This window comes from Passer domesticus, chromosome 6 (assembly GCF_036417665.1).
Source record: "Passer domesticus isolate bPasDom1 chromosome 6, bPasDom1.hap1, whole genome shotgun sequence".
NCBI classification, from domain to species: Eukaryota; Metazoa; Chordata; class Aves; order Passeriformes; family Passeridae; genus Passer; species Passer domesticus.
In genome coordinates this window covers 10,068,494-10,088,135 of record NC_087479.1, presented here as the reverse complement: position 1 = coordinate 10,088,135, position 19,642 = coordinate 10,068,494, and the positions used below count along the sequence as shown (strand labels likewise).

The window sequence follows — 19,642 nt, the reverse complement described above, 5'->3', positions numbered from 1 at the left end:
CCGGGACCGGGGTGTGTGCGTTTGGGTGTGGGTGCGTGGGGTGTTCAGTTCCTCTCCCTTTGCATCCGCCGCTGCGCAAACAACAAAAGGCTGCGCGGGCCGCCCGGTCCCCCCGCAGCGCCGCCGCTGACAGCCGGCCCCGTCCTTTCCGCGCCCAGGGCGGGGTGGCTGTTCGGGCAGGCTGTTGTTGGGCGTTTTGTCAGTTGCGCTCGGCTGCGGGCAGGGGTACGTGCCTCGGGATGGGCATCGGCTCGGCTTTGTCGCCGTTTCCTCCGCCGGCTCCCCTCGGTGCTGCGGCGGGCGCCGCCCTGGGAGGGAGCGGGCAGAGAGGGCTGGGGAGGCTTCGGCCTGCGGCTCCGGGCGTGCGGCGCTTTGTCTGCGCTCCCCGGCCTGGGGCTGCGCCGCTGCCAGGGCGGAACTGGCGGAAGGCGAGGCTGGGACAGGTCTTCTTTGGGCTTTGTACATAGTGACCGCGTTTATACATTGTAGGTCACCTGCCGTGCTGTAGTCGGAGGCGATTCATAGACTCAGGTCTTGTCCGGATTTCTGCACCTCCAAAATAAGGAAAGCGTTGGTTAGAAACACGTTCTTCTAGCAAAAATATAGAATTGATTTAATTGATAACTGTGTCTTTAGAGCAGAGATTGATTAGAAGGACACTTTAAAGCCTTACTCATTTTCCTTCCGTCTTTTGGATATTTCTGAGTAACGAGATGCCAGATTTGTAGATCTGCACAGCAGTTGTATGTAATCAGAATAAGGAAACTTCTTGACACTTTATTGAATTCTGTGTTCTAGGCATATTGAAGCACATTTTAATGGCCAAGGTGGTGTCACCTATTGTAATACTCTTGTGTGGCTTTTGAAGGTGACTAAATCAATGATGGTGCTCTTAATACCTTTTTTTTTTTTTTTGGTGATAGTCATTTCCATTAGTGGATATGATGTAAAAGTAGTATCAGTACTCAAGATACTGGTCATGAAGTCAGACTATAGACTCAGAAAACAAAACTGGCTAGGAAAAAGCAAAAGTCAGTTTTTACAGTTTGCTTTGAACAGCAAAATTATGAGCCAGTGTCATTCATTTTGAGCTGTGTTGTGCTTGACAGAAGGTTTAAAAACAATTGCGAAGTAATTGTCTCTTTCACTTCCACTTTTGCATTTGCTCATCACTTAAAAAGGAAACTTATGCACAAAGGGTGTCCATTGGAAGCTGAAGGAACTGTTGAGATTTTAGACAGCTTAGCATTTTGATGAAAAAAAGAAAAACCCAACAAAACTGAAGGCAACACCTTTTAGAATGCACAGTTGATTTGAAACTCTTTTGGAAAATAGCTTTATTTTAATTGAATATGAATTCCAAAGCTTCAGTGAAACACGATAGAGGATGTTATAACCCTAGGATTACAGATACAATTGGAAGTTACACATTCAGCATTTACTGGCAGCAGAGAGAAAGCTGATCCATCTGGTGAGGCTGAGCAGAAGACCTTAAAAGTCACTTGCGCAATTATTTTTGTGACCACATGGTTTAGGAGGACCTTTTCCATGAAATTAGAACAGCTATGGAGAACTCTAACAGTTCCATTTAGGTAGACTTTTCACATAATGGAGAAGCATGTGGGTAAATGCAGGGAATTTAAATTGTCCATTCCTGAAGCTCACTCACCGATGCAGTATCACTTCTGCATCATGTTGCAGTTAAAGTTTGGCAGCCTTCATATTTCTGAAGGATGATGATGGAGCTGGACAATTCCAGTAATCAGAAATTCTAACAGCAATTTGAGCATAGATTCTCTTTACTTGCTACCATATATAACTAAAAAAAAAAAAAATAAAGTTACCCCCCAAAGGTCCTGTGAAGTAGCCTCATGAATTGTTTGTCAAATTCCTATGATACGGTTAGTAATGCCTTATAAATGGAAATGGATTCTTTTAAAAGGTCTGTGTTTGACAATAGAGAACTCACATACATAATTTGTAATTAAATATGCAGGAGTCAATCTGAATGTTTTTGACATAGAACAAAATACACTGTACAGGTGTTTAAGGCATATAAGGACAATTGCTGCTTCCTGTGTTTACGGAGAACTTGCCATGCTAATATCAGAAACCTCTCACTCTTGTGCTGCTCATACAGTACACATATCTCTCTCTCTGTATCTTTTTGTGTATATACACATACCTACAGATGTCTCTTATTTAATTGTGAGTTTGGGGAAATACTGTAGCCTTATATTCAGTTCTGAGTCCATTTAATGCAGCTTCTGTTTCTCTTGAAATGTGGGCTTGTGCAGTTACTCTTTCATCTCTTCTGTTTGACTTCTCTGGCAGACGTGCAATTGAATTTACTCTGGGATTAATAGCATCTCTCCAGTTGCATAGCTCATGATTATTTTAAAATTCAATTCAGTATACAAACACTTGTAAAATAAAGTTTTTATAAGAGGAGTAAAAAATACAGAAATTTGGGTAAATTCGTAAATAAGCAAAGTGTACTCAGTGTACAAAGCAAAGTGTGTTCAGTGTTGAAGAGCAGAGTCACAGACAGTGATGGAGACAAGCGTGCTAGGTCTAGTTAAATAAACATTTTTTGTAGTCAGTATGCCTCCAGGGTGTTGCTCAGTATGACACAACTGTTGTAAAAATGGACCAATTCCATCATCATTGTAATAAAGTGGGTAGCCACAGGCTTTCTCTTAATTCAGCCTTCATAATATTTCATGTTTCCAAAGTATTTCTAATTGTTTTACAAGAACACAGTATTTACCTTGACCAAAGTTTAGAAAAACATTTCTTTTCAATGTTAACTCTGATTTTCCTTCCAGCAAAAGCATGACAAACATAATGTCTAAGATGTATTTGTTGTACCCAAGTACCAGTCAGAGACACCTTGTTCTCTCTAAAAAGAATCCTGTTTGACTTCAAAATGGAACTGGTTGTAGCTGTTACCCTGAGTCAGTGTCAGCTTCAGGTGTTTTTGAGGTAATAAAGCCTTCCCAGTGTTTTATTTAATGAAACATTTTCCTTTCTGAAAGTAAGATGTAGAAGGAAGTGTGGTTCCTTTGAAAAGTTACTGAATAAATGCCTGACCAGAGAAAGGTGCCCTTTTTCTGACTTGGATTTGCTGAGATATTTGTTGTCGTCATCTTCCGGGATTTAAATTGGGCACTTCGTTATGAGGATTAGAGCCAGAATTGCAGATGCTTTCAGTGATACAGGAATTACTTCCAGAGGATTCTGTGTGAGGTGTTTTGTATCATCAGACATGAGATGACTCTATACATGGGGCTTTTTTGTGCTAGACAATTAACATACTTAATAATAAGAGGCCATACTGAAAGGGCAAGCACACGGACTGAAGGTTGTATGTATGCTTCTAGTATCTATAATATATTTGGGGATGTGAACAAAGGATGAACACTAAAGCACAGTTAACATTACAGATGCCAATTTCTTTAAATATATAAAGACAGTCTCTGACAGTTTCTTCAGATTCAGTCAGCTAAGAAAACAGATGCAAGTAATAGTATCTGTCTATTGATTTAATCACTGTTTGTTTCTTTGAATCCAGCTTATCTCCCAGGAATGCTGCTATTTAACTGCAGTAAGAAATCTTTAATCTGGAAGTTGTATATTGGCATTTGGCATGTATGTAGAATTAAAATGAATTTCGTTTATCAAATAATTATTGTTGGTCGTGTTTCTTGCTGAAAATGAGGAAACGTGAGATCATGCCATCTTATATTTCCAATATGGATATATTTTGTACATGATTTCTCAATATCAAGTCTTCCTTACAAGTGAAAGCAGTAGAATATCTTTTGTGGGTAGATTTAAAAATGAGCAGTTTCATATTTTGATTATTTTGTAAATACCCACCATAAACCTGATTTATCATGTTTAGATTTTCCTTTCTGGGATTATGTTGGAAACCTAGATGATTTTATTAAATTTTAGAGTGACTAGAACAAAGGATGTCACTAATCTAGTGGGTAGTACTGGCTTCCTTACATATCTGTAGGGTTGGGGTGGTGGCTAATTATATTATATTTACTATGGAATGTACCCCAGCAAACAATTAGAAAAGTTAACACTGCACTTAGTAATTTTCAGAAGTTCAAGAAATGTCTGACATAATCCAACTTCTTGATACTGCTTAAAATGTTATATCTACAAGTTAGTCTTTTTAAAGGTCAATACATACATTTTTCAGGATTACCAGATAAATTATTATCATCATTCTTATCTGAGTTTGTATGTAGTAGTTAAGTAGTTAATGTTAACAAAAAAATAAGATTACTGGCAGTGTGCTATGGTTCAAACTTGAGAGCCATTCCTCAGTGCAGAGGGTGGTGGTTTTAAGCTTTGTAAAGGATTGCAGTAATTGCATTGCTGCACTGTATTTGAGTTTGCTCCTTCCAGCTGACAGTAGCTGAATGATTTGCAAACCATGTCCTACAGATTAGGGACTGGCAAGGGAGGAGCAGGGTGTGTGTTGGTGTGGTTCTGCTGCCTTAATTTTGTTTTTCTAAATAGAATATTGTTTTGGGATTAAGTGTTTTTATGGGTGTTCCTTTATCAAACAGTGTCAGTCTGAATAGTGTGGCAAAGCCGTAGTTTCATCTTCTGGCTTGAGCAGCTTCCATTTCAGAGGCTGCTGTTACTCTGTCATCCCTCCTGTCTTTGCCCTGAGTGGATTTTAGTATATCCCCACCTTTAATGTTTCATTTGTTCGTGTGCTTAAACTGGATGTTCCACCCTGCTCTCCCCCAGCTCCCTGTTGCATTTAGTGTGTATTTAAAGGGAGGGTTGATGAAAGAAGTGGATTCATCTCTCCCTCACAGTGGCAGAGTGTAGTCAGGTTAATCCAACTAGTGGGATGGTAATATGTGAGGACATAGGGGAGGTTATAATTTTGAGCTAGGACGGGGACTACAACTTCCTATATTGTTTCTGTTGATGGAATAGGAACATATAATTGATCTCTAAGGATGTAGATGAAATGTTCTTCAATCTCAGTGCTGGTTTACGTAGTTCCACAGCCCTGCTGCTTGTTCCCTTGTCCTCGTTTTATCAACACAGCTTGCTGCATGGCAGCCTGGGGAAATAAATGTATTTTGGTTGGCCTGAACCTTTTTTCTTTTCTGTCCACTCACTTCTGACAGTAAAATAATCCAGTAAAAGGCACATACCTTTATTTTGATTTATTATGGACAGGGATGTGAATGAAATGTGTGGCTGGGTGAGGAGCATTGCCAGGTTACGATGCTAGCCATAGCCTTGGTGAGTAAAAGAGTGCTCATGGTCTGGTGTTTGCAGGAAGCCAGACCAGATGATTCAGTTTCTAAATTCCTCTGGACATAGAAGGCAATAAAGTGTGGAAAATAAAAGAATGTGCTATCGTTTATATTTACCATTTCCTTAGATGTAGTGGCCCAATTCAGTATAGTAGCATTCAGTGTAATGAATATTACTGTATTGAAATGTGGAGGGGTGCAGAAGTCATGATGATAATTGGAAGTGTGTTATCTTACATGATAGTGACCTAGGAGTCTTACTAGAGGTATCGGGGAATGAATCCCCAGAAAGACATGTTAATTTTGAGGAATGTTGTATTTTGGCAAGATCAGATGTGTGAACCTGAGGACTATGGCTGTGGTAAGGTGGAATTGTGTTTAACAGAGATGATGTAATAAAACTGCTTAATAAGATGCTGGTCTGGGAGCATTCTGGAACACATGATACTGGTCCTTGGTAGACACTCCCAAGGGCTTAAGAAATCATACAGAGATTATATGTAATGTTTTCTTGTGGTACTTACAGGTGTCATAGCCAGATGTCCTAATTTTTAAAGAATTGTTATCCATTCTATATTTTGAAAAAGACAAGAGGCACCACAGGGTGACTTTGTCTCAAGAGTCTCAGTAATTTGCTGTTACTTAAATAAATCTCCTTTCCATTGTTCAGAAAACAGATAAAGGCAGATTAATGAATCAATTACTTTGCTTTTAAGTACTTTTTATTCATTTAGTATAAATTTCTCTCCCTGGAGTTTTAAGAAAAAAAAATCATATTCTGCATATTGATTTTAGCCCATACTTTAGAAGATTGCTCTTGGAATACATTGTTTAACCAAACAAAAATATCTTAGGTTTGGAATTTGTGCTGAATGCAGGTGGAGAGCGAAGATGCAGAGCCCATTTTTGAAGGCAGCGGTTGGTGGGGTTTGAATTACAGTGACTGTTTGTACTTTGTGTGGCCATTGAATCCACACCCATTTGTTAGGATAACAAATAGCTTAAAAATATGTTTGCTGACTTCTGTTTTTTCTTTTCCTTTTTTGCATTGCAGCCTGTAGTGTGGCTGCACATGGAGCAGTGCTTGCAAGCGCATGATACGGTGCTTCTAATGGGGTGGTTGTTTTAGGAGGCCACTGTTCTGCCATCCTCGGGAGGGGGATGCTTTCAAAACAGATTATCCAAGTGAGATGGTTTAAAAAACAATATTCAAATGAAACTCCTAGCTTCTGTGTTTGTTTTCCAGTTAGTGTGCTCTTGTTCTGTGTCAGTCCACCAGAAGAGCAGTGTCCTGCAGCAGGTGGGGGGAGCTGTCACACGAGTGGTGTGACCACAGCGAGGATTTCAGTGTCCCAAAGGGACACTCTGTGCCCAGCACTGGTTAAGGTAAATTAGGAATGTGAAAGATCACTAGAGAAGGGTTGGAACTATGGTTTGGTCCTCAGGTGTGAGTGCACAGAATGTTAAGGTGCCTTTGTGAAGTGTTGGGTTAGAGCCTGCTTTATTGCACAGTACGTCCTGACCCAGGAGAGTTCAGAACATCAGAATAAAGCCTCCAGATTATGGAGTACTTGACAAGGAAATTATTTCCAGCCTTACAGCTAAATCAGCTTTCTACAGTTGCAGGTAAGAATCTGTGAGTGATATGCAGTTGTTTTTCTAGATGGTTGTATCATTTGCTCTGCTTTCTATGAGCTCAAATATGTAAGCTATAAAACAAATTATTCTCATAACTGGTAGTTGCCATTGAAAGTATTGATTTTAATCTAATATCAAATGGGTTAGCATTAATTCTTTTTCAATATTAAGGATTATGACTGAACAGTTTAATTGTGAAACTTTTTCTGTGGTCTTCTTAGTGGTTTTGCATTTCTTTTTTTAATTATTGAAGGATAAGCTGGAGGAAGATACTTTCCCTAAAGCTTGAAGAGACACTGCACCGTTTGTGCATCTTAATGTAAACTATTAAACAGCTTCAAAATCCAGTGTAAGGATTTGTTGAACCTAAAGGCTGCTGTGTGCTGAAACAATGTTAGTGGATGTTCCTTTTATGTCTGCAGAAGAAACTGCTTTTTTTTCTTGTTTCAGTCTAAGTAACCCTTTTCTTCAATGTCATCAAGCATGTCAGAGAATTGTAGTCAGTACTCACAGCAAATTGTCAGCAGAGCTTCCCACATGGATCCAGTGATATGAGGCAAGCTGTGGCCTTCTCTGTCCTTCCTGGATGCATTTTCTAGATCTTTATGGGTATGCTATAAAAAGTAGATTTGGTTAAGATAATAGAATTGATGTTAGTAAGTGGAAGCTGATAGCAGTTCTAATGTATTCTGGAAGACTGATTTGATGGGAACATTCTTGTGCTTCTACTTAAGTGCTGTTTAGAGATTAGATAAATAGATAACATAAATGGATGCTTACTTTGATTAGTCAATAAAGCAGTTCTTGTCCAAAAATAACAATGCAAAATGAAAGAACTGGAGTTAAGCTGAAAAAATATTTTCTCTATACTATTGACAGCTTCGAATTGCAAGGCAGGTAGCTTCTGATTTTGCTGCATTTCCTCTTATGCTATATGCCCTAACCCTATTCCAGTGTCAAAGGCTCTCACACCAACAAGAACCAGCCTTATCGAAACATTTACCAAAATTCACTGGAGACCTGTTTTCGCAAGTTGGCCAGTCCATGAAGAGCCAAGTGCTATTTTCACACAAAAATCAATGCAGGTTCTTGGGATATTGAGGGGAAAAACTGTGTAATTTGATAGTGATGATGGATCTGTTACTCAGACTTTCTTGACAGTGTTTATTTTAAAATGCAGTCAAAATTTCCTTTCAATCCACATAAAGTAGATAATTTATGAAGCATGTCCTTGTAACTATAAAATACTAAACTACAATACAATTCTTGAACAATTAGCCTAGATTTCTCCTGATGTATCTTTGATTCTTGTGACAAGACTTTGTAGTAATTAAAGGTAATTATAACTACTTTTTAAGTTGTTACACCTCTGCCTTCTGATTCATTTAAGTAAGTTTATTCTGTCTTTATGTAACTGCTCTTAATACAGTCATGATCTTTTTGTTAAAGTGATCCACTGAGGTGGGTTTTGTTGTCGTATCTCACAGGAGAAGGCAAATCACCTGTGGCCTAAACTGGTATATTGTGTCAGTGTTTTAGGGAGGGAAGAAGCCTTCCTTTCTCCACATCCATTGGTGGCTGCTTGGAAGTGTTTATTAGTGCTCACAGAAGCTAAGAAGTGCTGGCTTTGCAGGAGACCAACAGACGCTGCTGCTGTTGACACAACAGTGGTGCAGAAGGGAGACAACTCCCTTGCTCCAAGGGGTAGGAGACTTGGAGATTTGAAGCCTGCCTGCCCTCAGAGGTTCCGTGGGCATACCTAAAATTAAAAAGAAAATCAGCATTAGATTTCACCCAGCGCTACCAAACAGCAGAAGAGGGTTGTGTTCAGTTTCATTATTCTGGATAATAATGGGGTTTGGATCTTGCCACAGGGCGGTTTCAGATTTTGAGTAAGGAAGTTTTGTACCACCAGCATGTAACAGATGATAGCAGCCTTGATTAACAAAGAGTTTATAAGCTGTACCTTCTTGAAAGTCTGGCTTTTAGTGTAGCTCCTCTGGACTCCTGACTGGGTCTGTGGGACTGCCTTAGACACACAGGCCTGTCAGATTTTTTTGCACTTGATTCAGCTTTGGCAAAGAGTAATCTTTGATGTGATACCAAATGTATAGAAGGGTCTTAACATCCATCCAGTTTCATTTGAAATCTGATATTAGAAGGGCTTGGGAATGTGTACAGAGAATGAATTTTTCTCTTACATGCTTATAATACATCCAGACCAATTGTAGTGTCTAACACTTCTCAGAGAATCTACAGTGATTTTAGAATATGTCTGTATTTCAATCACTATGTTTTTAGGCCTTTGGAAAGGTAAAATGCAGTTGATGAGATATGCAAAAAAAGGGGATACTTTCCCTTGATTCCTTTCACACAAATAATTGTAATAGGTATAATAATGTGTAAGGTGTAGTCACATCATCTGAGGGTCTCAGTCTGCTGCAGTATCTGAACAGGAAAAGCAGGATGGGATTTGGCCTGCAGCATTATGGAATTCCAGATATGTTTGAGTCTAAAAGAGATTTAGGAATTAGATGGGCAGGTCATCTGGATTGTCTGCAGTTAAAAGGATACAGATTTGCTGTATCATGATAATTGAAATGCTAGCTAGTAGCCAGTGTTTATTCAGTGCAGCACAGTCAAGGGATTGACACCATAATCTTTTCTTTAAGAGGAAGAATAATCCGTGTAGTTAAAAAAAGCTTTATGTCACTGAATACTTGTATACGGTATACAGGTTTTTAACTCAACTATTTCAGCAGGAAGTAATAAATTTAATGAAATCAGTTTGCTTGCTACAGGGGAAAAAGACTGAGGGCTGAAATAACTCTCAAGGTATTTTGCCAGCTGTCTTTAAATGTGCAAAAGTATTTTTTTCAAAATAATATTAAATTTATTACCTTTAAGAATCCAGGTATGATTGCTAAGAAAGTGTTCATTAGTGTTGACGTAGCATACTACAGAAATCTAAATCAAAGGACTCTGCAGCAGAGCAAATCTTCCTAGCTTGTACTTTCTCAGCAGTGCAAATCATCTTAGCTTGTGCTTTCTCAAAGAGAATTGTCAGCATCACCCTTGCTAAGGGTTTTATAGAAGCTATTTTTGCTATCATCTCTTTTTTTTAGCAAATATGGTTTGTTAGTCTGTGTTTCTTCATAATAATTTTTTCAAAGAATTGAAAATTTTCCAAAGAATCTGAAGATTTCCCTGGAAAGGTATGATTTTAATTTTTTTTAATAGCAGGTCCCAACATGAAAACATTCCAAGATTTATCAAGGTAGATGTACAGTGGCTAAACAAGTACATAATCCTCTTCACTTAAACATAGTTTAATACACTGCATGGTCTTATTGGTAGCCACTGGGGTTTTCTAGAGGCTGGCAGTGTTTTTCAGAGGTGGATGCTGCTGTGGTGCAGGGGTGGAACGTGAGGCCACACAGCCTCCTCCCACTGCTGCCATGTGGAGAGTAGGCTGCTCCTGGCAGTCATGAGAGAAAAGCAACAGCCTTGTTGGAGATGTGGAAATTTCTGCCAGTATTGAAGAGGTTTTTTGTTTTACTCCTTTTAGTCAATCTGTCCTTTATTTATTATTAATGTCCCATGCATTTCTTCAGAAACCTCTGGGCTTGCCTTTAGAAGTGCCAAAATTGCAAGGGTTGAGTGTTTGTCCAGTTTACTTACCAACACAGACATTTTGTGATGTTAAGGCTGTAGTTAAATTCCAGATGTGATTCTGAGCTTTTCTTGGGATATGTGCCTTTGACATTGAAGAACTACAAATGTCCTTTTTACAGTATTTACCTAGCATACCTTCACTTTAAACCAAGTGGTAGGGCAGACTTCTGCATTCAGGGCTAGCTCTGAATTGAAGGAGGAGCACAGAAAGATGTTTTAAAATTCAGATGCTTACTAGCTGGAAATCGGTAGAAAAAAGTGACTCCTCTTGGAGAGGGCGAGTTTCTCTGTAGCTTAATACTGGTTGCTAGGTCATGTGCAGCTCCATCCTCTTACCTGCTTCTGGTCAGTGATTTACAGCCTCCAGAATGTGCTGCTGATTGTCCTCACCGAGTTATTTTTAAGGTAGCTCTGTACCTGTGTGTTAAATGCTGAAGGTGCTTTCTGAGCTCACGCATTTGGAAACCCGAGGCAGTGCAGAAGTGCAGCAGTGTTCTGTTTATAGAACTGGGTCAGCCAGCGTGCCTTAAGTCTGACCTCCACCAGGACACTGTTTGCAGGTGCAGTTCCAGATTTTCTATTTTATGCAGATTCAAATATAGATGATGGGAAGAGTGATGATTAGTACTGGCAGGAAAGCTGCAGTCCTGAATATGTCAAGAGGGAAAAGTTACTTTCCTCTGGGAGTTTAGAGATCATGTAATGGAACAAAATTCCTAACTATAGGGGATCATTTTAAGTAAAAGGAAGGCAAATCAGACAAAAAGGGAAAGATCATAAATATTCCTTATGGGAATATGACTTGTGACAGCAGAAGTAGTCTCACAGGTAAAGAAAAATTTAACATCTTAAATTTGAAAAAAACAACCACAGGTAATCATTGTTCTTTCAGGCTTGGAGACTCTGACTGAAAACCATAACAGCAATGTAGTCTAAATTGGATGTTTATTATCCTAGTGCTTTTACAAATACCTTTCTCAGCTTATGAAAGGCATCCATGAGTGATTCATCCTTGTCATTTCTGCTGTTACTGAGCTGCTTGCAGGAGAGGTGTGGCTAATGCAGTGTTTGACACACTACTAAGTCCTTCCCAAACTGTTTTTCATCTCTTGCCTTTGTTGTTCGGGTTTGTTTTTTTTTGTTTTGGTGTTTTTTTTCTTTTTTTGTTTTGTTTTGGTTTTTTTGGGTTTTTTTTGTGCTTGGAACACCCTGTAATGTTTTGATGGTTGCTTGAGAAGGCAGTTTTCCACATTATGAAGATTAGCAGTTAAAGCAGCTGGTAGTATTTGAAGATGGTGTCTTCCGTGATGTAATGAGACATTTCTTGCTCTTAGCAGGGAATTAATGACTTGGAATTTGCAGCTCATATAAAATTGAAACAAGGACATGGCAGATGTAGGATGCTGAACCTTGCCATTTAATTAGGAGGGACTAAGAGTGAAATTAGGGTTAAAAGCCTTGAATAGACTGATTATTGTTAGGAAACAGTGAACTGTTAGGTCCCTATTACAGATACAAAAAGCTCAAAATTAGTTTAACTTTTCACTGTAACTCTGTGGAATTTGCAGTGCATGTAGGTGACAGAGCCCCTAGGTATGGCTTGAGCCAGTCTTGCAGCAGCTTTTACTGTTGGGAAGATGATTTACTCTTTTATATGCAAACACATTATTGTTCATTTTCAGCTATGTTTCCTATTACCTGTGCATTCAGAGAAAAAATTTAGGGAGAATTTTGCTTGCCAAAGCATTTTAGACTTGGGAGGGTTTATAATTTATTTATTTTAAATTGTATTTTACAACAATTGTGATCAGACACTAAGTACATTAAAAATTTATCTTCCAGGCTTTTAGTACTTGAAACCCATTAAATAATAAAAATATCAATACAGAGAGGGGAAGTCCTTAGGGATTCATAACAAGGAACAAAAATTAGGATGGTTCTGTTTATTTGCTTTTAGGATCCATGCAAATCTTTAGTCAAGGAAAAAAAAATCTTGTGGGTTTTTAGAATGAAATTCTTTCTTGATAAGTTTTCTTATGCAAAGAGGGATTCATACTTGTTTTGGCATAAGAATATTTTGAGATGATCTGCAGGAAAATGACTCTTCTTTAAAAGCAGTTGGGTAGGAAAAGCTCTGTAAGAGATGTTTAAATATGAGCTGGAGACCTTTGGAACTGGCTGTGATATGTGTAAGTCTGTGGAAGAATTTAGGCAGAAATCTGTGATGTCAGCATTTCTAGTGTAGTTGGTTTGAAAGTTTTATGAATAACAAAATACTTAAACTGATTAAAGATAACAGCCACTTAAGTTGTTTGTGTATGATGAGATTATCCCAGTGGTTACACGACTGAAAGGCTTGGCTTTGCTTTCTTTGTGCTTTCTTTGGTTCAGACTCTTGCTATTCTCAGTCCATGTCTTTGTTTTGAGTTTATTTTACAAAATGTTGTGGAAACCTCTTTAGTTGCAGGGCTTTTTATGTTGATCTGTCAAAATTAACTAATTTTTGTGTGTTTTAAGGCAGTGACTTGATTTTTCTAGAAGTTGGAAAGCATTAAGTGACTTTTGGATTTCAGCATAGTCAATATTATCACAAACAAAGAAGGAGGATAATATTCAAGATCTACACAGACACATACTTAATATAATGGTTAAATTTCTTAAGCCAGCTAGTGAGTCTGTAACTCTGGCTGCATTGCATATTTTTTCCTCATCCAAAATTCTGTTTTATAAAGCTTTGTACATCTTAATTCTTTGATTTGTTTTCAGTTGTACACTGAGCTAAAAACTAGTATTTGAATCTAAAATTCCTGCCCAGGTAAAATTTGCAGTGCAGTGGAGTGCAGGACAAAATTTACAGGAGCTTGAGAAGCTTTGCCTACACCATTTTTTTCCCTGTAGGGAAAATGTATAGGAAGAAAGAGTTAACATTTTTTGAGAAGTGGCAGTAGAAAGGCTGGCTAGGTTATGTCTCCTTTCCTCTGTATACATCCTGCATACAAACTTCATTTGTTTGCTTCCTGTGTGGCGTTTGCTGCCTCAGGATATTCAAATCTAATTTACAGAATCACAGAATATGCTGAGTTGGAAGGAACTCACAGGGATCATTGAATCCAAGTCCTTGCCCTTTACAAAACCCTCTGCAGTTATATGATTATGTATTCAAATATGGGCATATTTGGTGAGCAGGCAGTGATCTTTTGTAAAATATATTTTAAAAAAAATCATGATAGCACTACACCTTCACCCTTAAAGGCTATTAGATATTTATTAATAATATTACTCCTACAAACAGTCAGATTTGATAGCAGGACAAATTATATGTTTGTTATCTTCCTGTTTTCTAAATTATTCTCCCAAACACAATCTATAAAACTGAACACCAATAGACATCCCTCAAAACTTACCCCAAAATATTTATTCCTTTCTTGTCAGTGGGAGAGACTGGGATTCTAACAGTTCATAGTCTGTGTCTTGATGCAGCCTTTGGCTTGGCTCCAGCTCCAGTGGATTCCTTGTACTGGTAGTGCAGAGGCAATGGAAGCTTTTAGCTGCATTTGGGTTGGAATGAGGCAGCTAAAAAATCTGGCACACTGGATTGAGACAGGAGGAGTGTATTCGTAAAGCAGGTCTGCTGCTGGGATGGTTTTAGTGTGGTTTTGCCCCATCATGTTTCAACCTGCTTCTCCTCTTTCCAAAAGCTGCTGTGCTGGCTTAGCCATCTTTATTTGCAGCTTCAGTGTATTCAGCCAGTACTATGGACCTTTTAATTTATCTCTTAATTCATGGGTGTTAATTTATCTGTATTCATGACTTATTATTAATTTTATTTCTACTGAGGTGTTTAAAATGTGTAATTTTTTTAAAGGCAGCACCTATGTATGCATTACATATCTGTATGCAAACATCTGCTTTTCATTTTTGCTGTAGAATGACAGAATATTGAGGCATGCAGAAGGAACTGCTGCTATCTCTGTTCATATAAGATACACAAATAATCACTTTATTAGATGTCTCTGCATGTTTTACTTCCTTATAATCCAGGGTTCAGTTCTGTGCATTCAGGACGGAAATTGTTAATTGAGGCTGTGAAAGTGTGCCAAGGCTAATTAGGGTTGAGTTGTGTGCTCAAGTTAGCATAATCTGTAACAATTTCCAATATGACTGTGTGTTAGAAGAATTTATTTGCAAATTTGGTCCACATTAAATTGCACTTCATTTTTCTACAGAACTTCAGAGAGTCTGTACTTTAAAACTGTCTTTTTAAGCATAGTTTTCAAATTAGAAATGGGAAATGTGTAAATATCATTCTCCTCATCATGTCTTCATGGGTTAATTTCTTATGCTGTGCTAGTTTAGTTAATTTATACAGATTTATATGTTTCATATTGATTTATTTGTGAATATGGAGTTACTGTATTAAATCTGGGTAAAACCAAGTTCACGCTTCCCCAAATTCAGTGTTTTCAGACAATAGATTATTTTAAAAAAACACCTATTGTCATCTACAGCTTTTGTTTGGTATCCAGTGACTATGCCTCTTGGGTATTGTATTGCAGGAGATCACCATAGAGAGGGTAATTTCAGCACACAGAAACAGAAAGAGCAGCCTTTTATTTTTAATATAATACAAAAGCATAAGCATCCTTTGGCTGTTGTCATGATGTGCACATATGCATCTTCTTACAGCAGTTTTAATTCAAGACTTAAGTGGTTCTAATTTTTTTTTGCTTTCTCCTAAAATTAGACTAGCTTTTGTAATACAAAGTTTTAATACAGTTTTAATGAATTTTAAACGTTGGTTTGTCAATGCTTACCCAGGTGTCTTCATATAAATGGGATAACTTATTGCTTTTGAAAAATCTTTCCTATTTTATTTTAATTTATACTTTTTGGTTCACTCAAAGATTTAAATAACTGAAATATAGGGGAGTAATTTCTCAAGTCTTTATTTTCATTATAGAACATTTCTCTGGTGACATTTAAAAAGGGTCAAATGGTTTGTGTGTCTTCTCTTTACATTTTTACATTTATAAGCTTGTTTGTCAGTTCAGTAACAGCGTATGTGATAGAGTATGTGAGTTTTTAAACGTTTTTGAGTCTTCATTTGCATTTGGTAGAGGTGTTGACAAACATCCAGAAATTTACTATCTTTAGTGTAATGTATTAGATACTGATAAAATAGCACAGTGGAATGTTTCTTGCTGCAAGGATTGTATTATACAAACTGTTTTTTCTGGCATCAGACAGGTGTTGCATCTTCATCAAAATAGCTGCCTCTAGACCTGTAGGCAATTGAATATCTATCTGTTAAGTGCAGAGTTAAAATAATGAATTAAAGTTGTCCTAGGGGGTACTTTGTGATGTTCCAAATACATGGTGGTAAGAGCTTTTGTAGTCCTTGGGAAAGGATGAGGCTGGTGTTACGTTTTTACAGGAGAAAGATGACTTTTCTCATGACTGACTGATGAACTCTTTCAGAAGGCTGCGTGGTATTTCTTCAAATTCTTCAAGCTCCATTTTGTGGGTTTTTTTTTAAGAGAACTACAGAACAGTGGGATCTGCAAATAGCTATATTTATTGTAGTGTGTATTTTATACACCACCCACTTTGCTTTTTCACAAACCAGAATCCTGGATATGCAGCCCTGTTCTTCAGTAGTTGCTACAAATTCTAATGCCATGTCACATTTGTGTTTCATTATATGTTGTTTTTTGGTTTATCAATGAGTGTTAATATTAAACCTGGAAATAGAAACTGGGGAAGTTGAAACTGTTCAAACTCAGGACATGAAACATTGTAAAAGTTGTGCACAAATATAATTGTATTCTGGATATACCTTTCAGCCTTTATTCACTTATATACATACATGCTTATTTTATTTTTCCTTTTGTATTAACTAGCATACTCTTCCATTTCAGAATGTATGAAAACATGTCCACAATGGTGTATTTAAAGGAAGAGAAGTTGGAGAAGCTTACTCAAGATGAAATCATTGCCAAAACTAAGCAAGTTATAAATGGACTAGAGGCACTGAAGAATGAACACAATTCAATTTTACAGAGCTTACTTGAAACGTTGAAATGTTTGAAGAAAGATGATGAAACTAATCTGGTTGAAGAAAAATCAAACATGATTCGAAAGTCACTGGAGATGCTGGAGCTTGGCCTTAGTGAAGCACAGGTAAAGTTGTGGTAGAAATGAAGCATTTCAGACATTTCTCCCCAGATATTAGTAAAATGCTGGGACATTTGCATTATTCTTGGATATAATGGACAAAAGCTGCTGTAATTAATAGAGGTAGTTGCTGTGCACCTTGCTGTGTTACAGAACTAATTATGTGGTTAGTGTTAAAGCACTGAAACTCATGACTGAGCTCCACTTGACGTCAGGGAGACAGTAACATTTTCTGTTTAGACTTTCCACATCAGGCATTAGGCAGGTAATGTTCAAGCAGCTCAAGAACTGAGCAGTGGCATTTTAACTCTAAAAGATGGCATAGAAAGGTCTCAGACAAGCACACATATAATAAATATATTTGCTTCAGCCTTTGAACTTTGGTGTAGCCTTAAATTCATGTTTATATTCCCTTGACTCAGATTTTTTTTTATAGTAGCACATAATGCTTTTAGAACTTAAGAATCTCTAATTTTTATTGAACATTTTACTAAACCAAAATTGAAACTAAAAGCATTTTAAACTTTAAGACCTGAGTACAGTATCTGAACATCTTTGACTAATGCATTAAGGAGAGGAGTCTGAGCTATGGACTCAGTCAATGAAGATACCATGTGCAGAAGATAAGTGAAAAGTTGTGTGTTTATTGGATTGTCAGGACTTATATTTACAGTACAACTTTATGATATTTGGTACTAAGTCAAAAACCTGAAATGATGTGATACGACTGTCATTAGTGTAAAATGGAGGGGTGTTTGCAGATGAGTTGAAATGCCAATGAGTTAGTTCTACATTAACAGGCTTTCTGTTGGTCTGTAACTGTGCTCAGACTTCTCTTCTGCACTGAGCTATTATTGTGTGGTGATCTGGAAGTTGTGTGCATTGGATCATGGTGAATTGAGACTGAGAGAATGAAATGTGGGTTATCAGACAGGAGAATGCAGAAGCTCTGGACAAACTGTCAGGCTTTAGTGTATATATTGTACACTCTTTGATGGCAGGAAAATGCTGGAAGATACATGGAGTAAAATTGCAATAGTTGAATTACCTTTAATGGTTGTTTGTGCAAGTGAATGAGTAACTTCTGTTAGTATAGTTAGTAGTATTAGGACTCTGAGAAGCCAGTTCTGATTCTTGACTCTCTCAGGAGCCTCAGCTGCAGATGTTCCTGCCTTGTTTGCCTCCCATGGTACTTTGTGAACTGCAATGGTGAGGAGCCAAGAAGTCTGCACTTGCTTCCTTTGTTAGGAAGCCAATTACACTTCAAACTGCTGCTCTCAGACCTGATAAGGTTACTCTTCCTGAATGCTTCAAGTTGTAACAATGTAGTATTTTTTTTTAATTTTTAAATATAAGATACGGAAATAGAAGTTTTTTGTGGCATGCATGCAGGTCTGGTGATGTGTTATTTCCATGGAAATGAAACTAACTTTGCTAAAGAAGTAATCGGACTTTTCTTTCAGTTAATTTTTGTGAGTAAGACTACAAAATATTTCAGTTTGCCATTGTAGCTTCTTCAGTGTTTGAATGCGTTGACCCTATTATCACAACTTTCTAAATATGCTTTCTCATTTTATAAATGCCACCATTTGAATTGACCAACTAATTAAAAATATTAGAACAATTTTTAATATGTAAATAGGTAGGTGCTGGAGTCTGGAGTTTTGGACTGGTATTAGGAAATTAGGAAATTATAGCTGGAGTTTTCCTTACCTTCATAGGAAAAATTAGTTTCTAAAGGCTTAGTGAGTATTTTGACACCTGAAATTTCAGCCAAGGACACCATCTGTTTCACATGAAATACTTAGTTTAAAACCACTTAAAGATAACTTTGTTTTTAAAAAACCCATGAACTTGAGGAGATGAAATACTGGTAACTTGGATGTCTACCAGATCTGAAAGATTTGTACTCTCACCAGTGGTCCATTCTTGCAAGGTGTGCATCCTGGGACTGCTGCCAGCTGTTCTACATGTGTCAGTGGGAGATTGCATAAACAGTGAAGGCAGAATATCTTCTGCTGGTAGTGTTTGGCTTTCACTTAATAAGCTCCTTTTTCATTTAACTTTGCTCAGCAAAAAACACCCAGTCCAAGTAAGCTGCTTTTATGGGTGTTCTATTTTTGCCCTTATTGTGACTGTGTTTGAAAGTCTGCACACTCAAGCTTATAAAAGTGTATAAAGTGCATCTATAAATTGTGTGTTAAGTTGCACATGCAGATCTCAAATAAATATCCCTTTCAAGTGTTACCATTATGCTGAGGTGTTCATCTTTAGGAGCTATAAGCATGTGTACAAATCCCTTTTTTGTCTGGAAGGTGCTAAATTAGAACTCTCTGTTAGTTCTTAGGTTATTTTTGTGATCCTGCAAGTTGAAAGTATTACTGCTCCATTTTATGTTAGTGGAACAAAGATTTCCAGTTCAGTAATCTAGTTCAAATTTTTCATGTATTTTATGATTATATTTCATGTTCAGGGAATTCTGAAATAATTTTAACTTCTGATAGTGTCATGGAAAACAGTTATTTAGTAAAGAGTTCCTCTAGGTTGGGACCCAGCAAGGGAAGGACATGGACCTGTTGGAGCAAGTGCAGAGGAGGCACATGGTGACAATGGGGGCTGGAGCACTCTGCTCTGGAGACAGGCTGAGAGAGGTGGAGAAGAGAAGAAGGGGTTACTCTTGTAACTCTCTTGAGCTGGAGAGGGACTTTCAAAGGTCATGTAGTGGTAGGACAAGGCAGAATGGCTTCAAACTGATAGAAAGTAGGTTTAGATTGGATTTAGGAAGAAGTTCTTCCCTGTCAGGGTGGTGAGGTAGGGGAATGTGCCCTGTCCCTGGAAGTGTTCAGGGCCTGGTT

General features: G+C 37.8%; 1 protein-coding gene across 8 annotated transcripts in view; it reads left to right on the top strand.

Moving 5' to 3' along the window:
• Positions 1-19,642, top strand: part of KLC1 (kinesin light chain 1) — a 43,441-nt gene that overhangs the window by 709 nt on the left and 23,090 nt on the right. For 2 of the 8 annotated variants that reach the window (XM_064423210.1, XM_064423209.1), the window contains exons 1-2: positions 7,396-7,547; positions 16,532-16,793. In XM_064423210.1, the coding sequence (XP_064279280.1) occupies positions 7,525-7,547; positions 16,532-16,793 (285 nt within the window). In that variant the 5' untranslated portion in view covers positions 7,396-7,524. Of the gene's footprint in view, positions 1-104; positions 226-7,392; positions 7,548-16,531; positions 16,794-19,642 lie in introns of those variants that run through there. The other 6 variants (XM_064423207.1, XM_064423205.1, XM_064423208.1 and 3 more) reach the window with 6 other exon arrangements.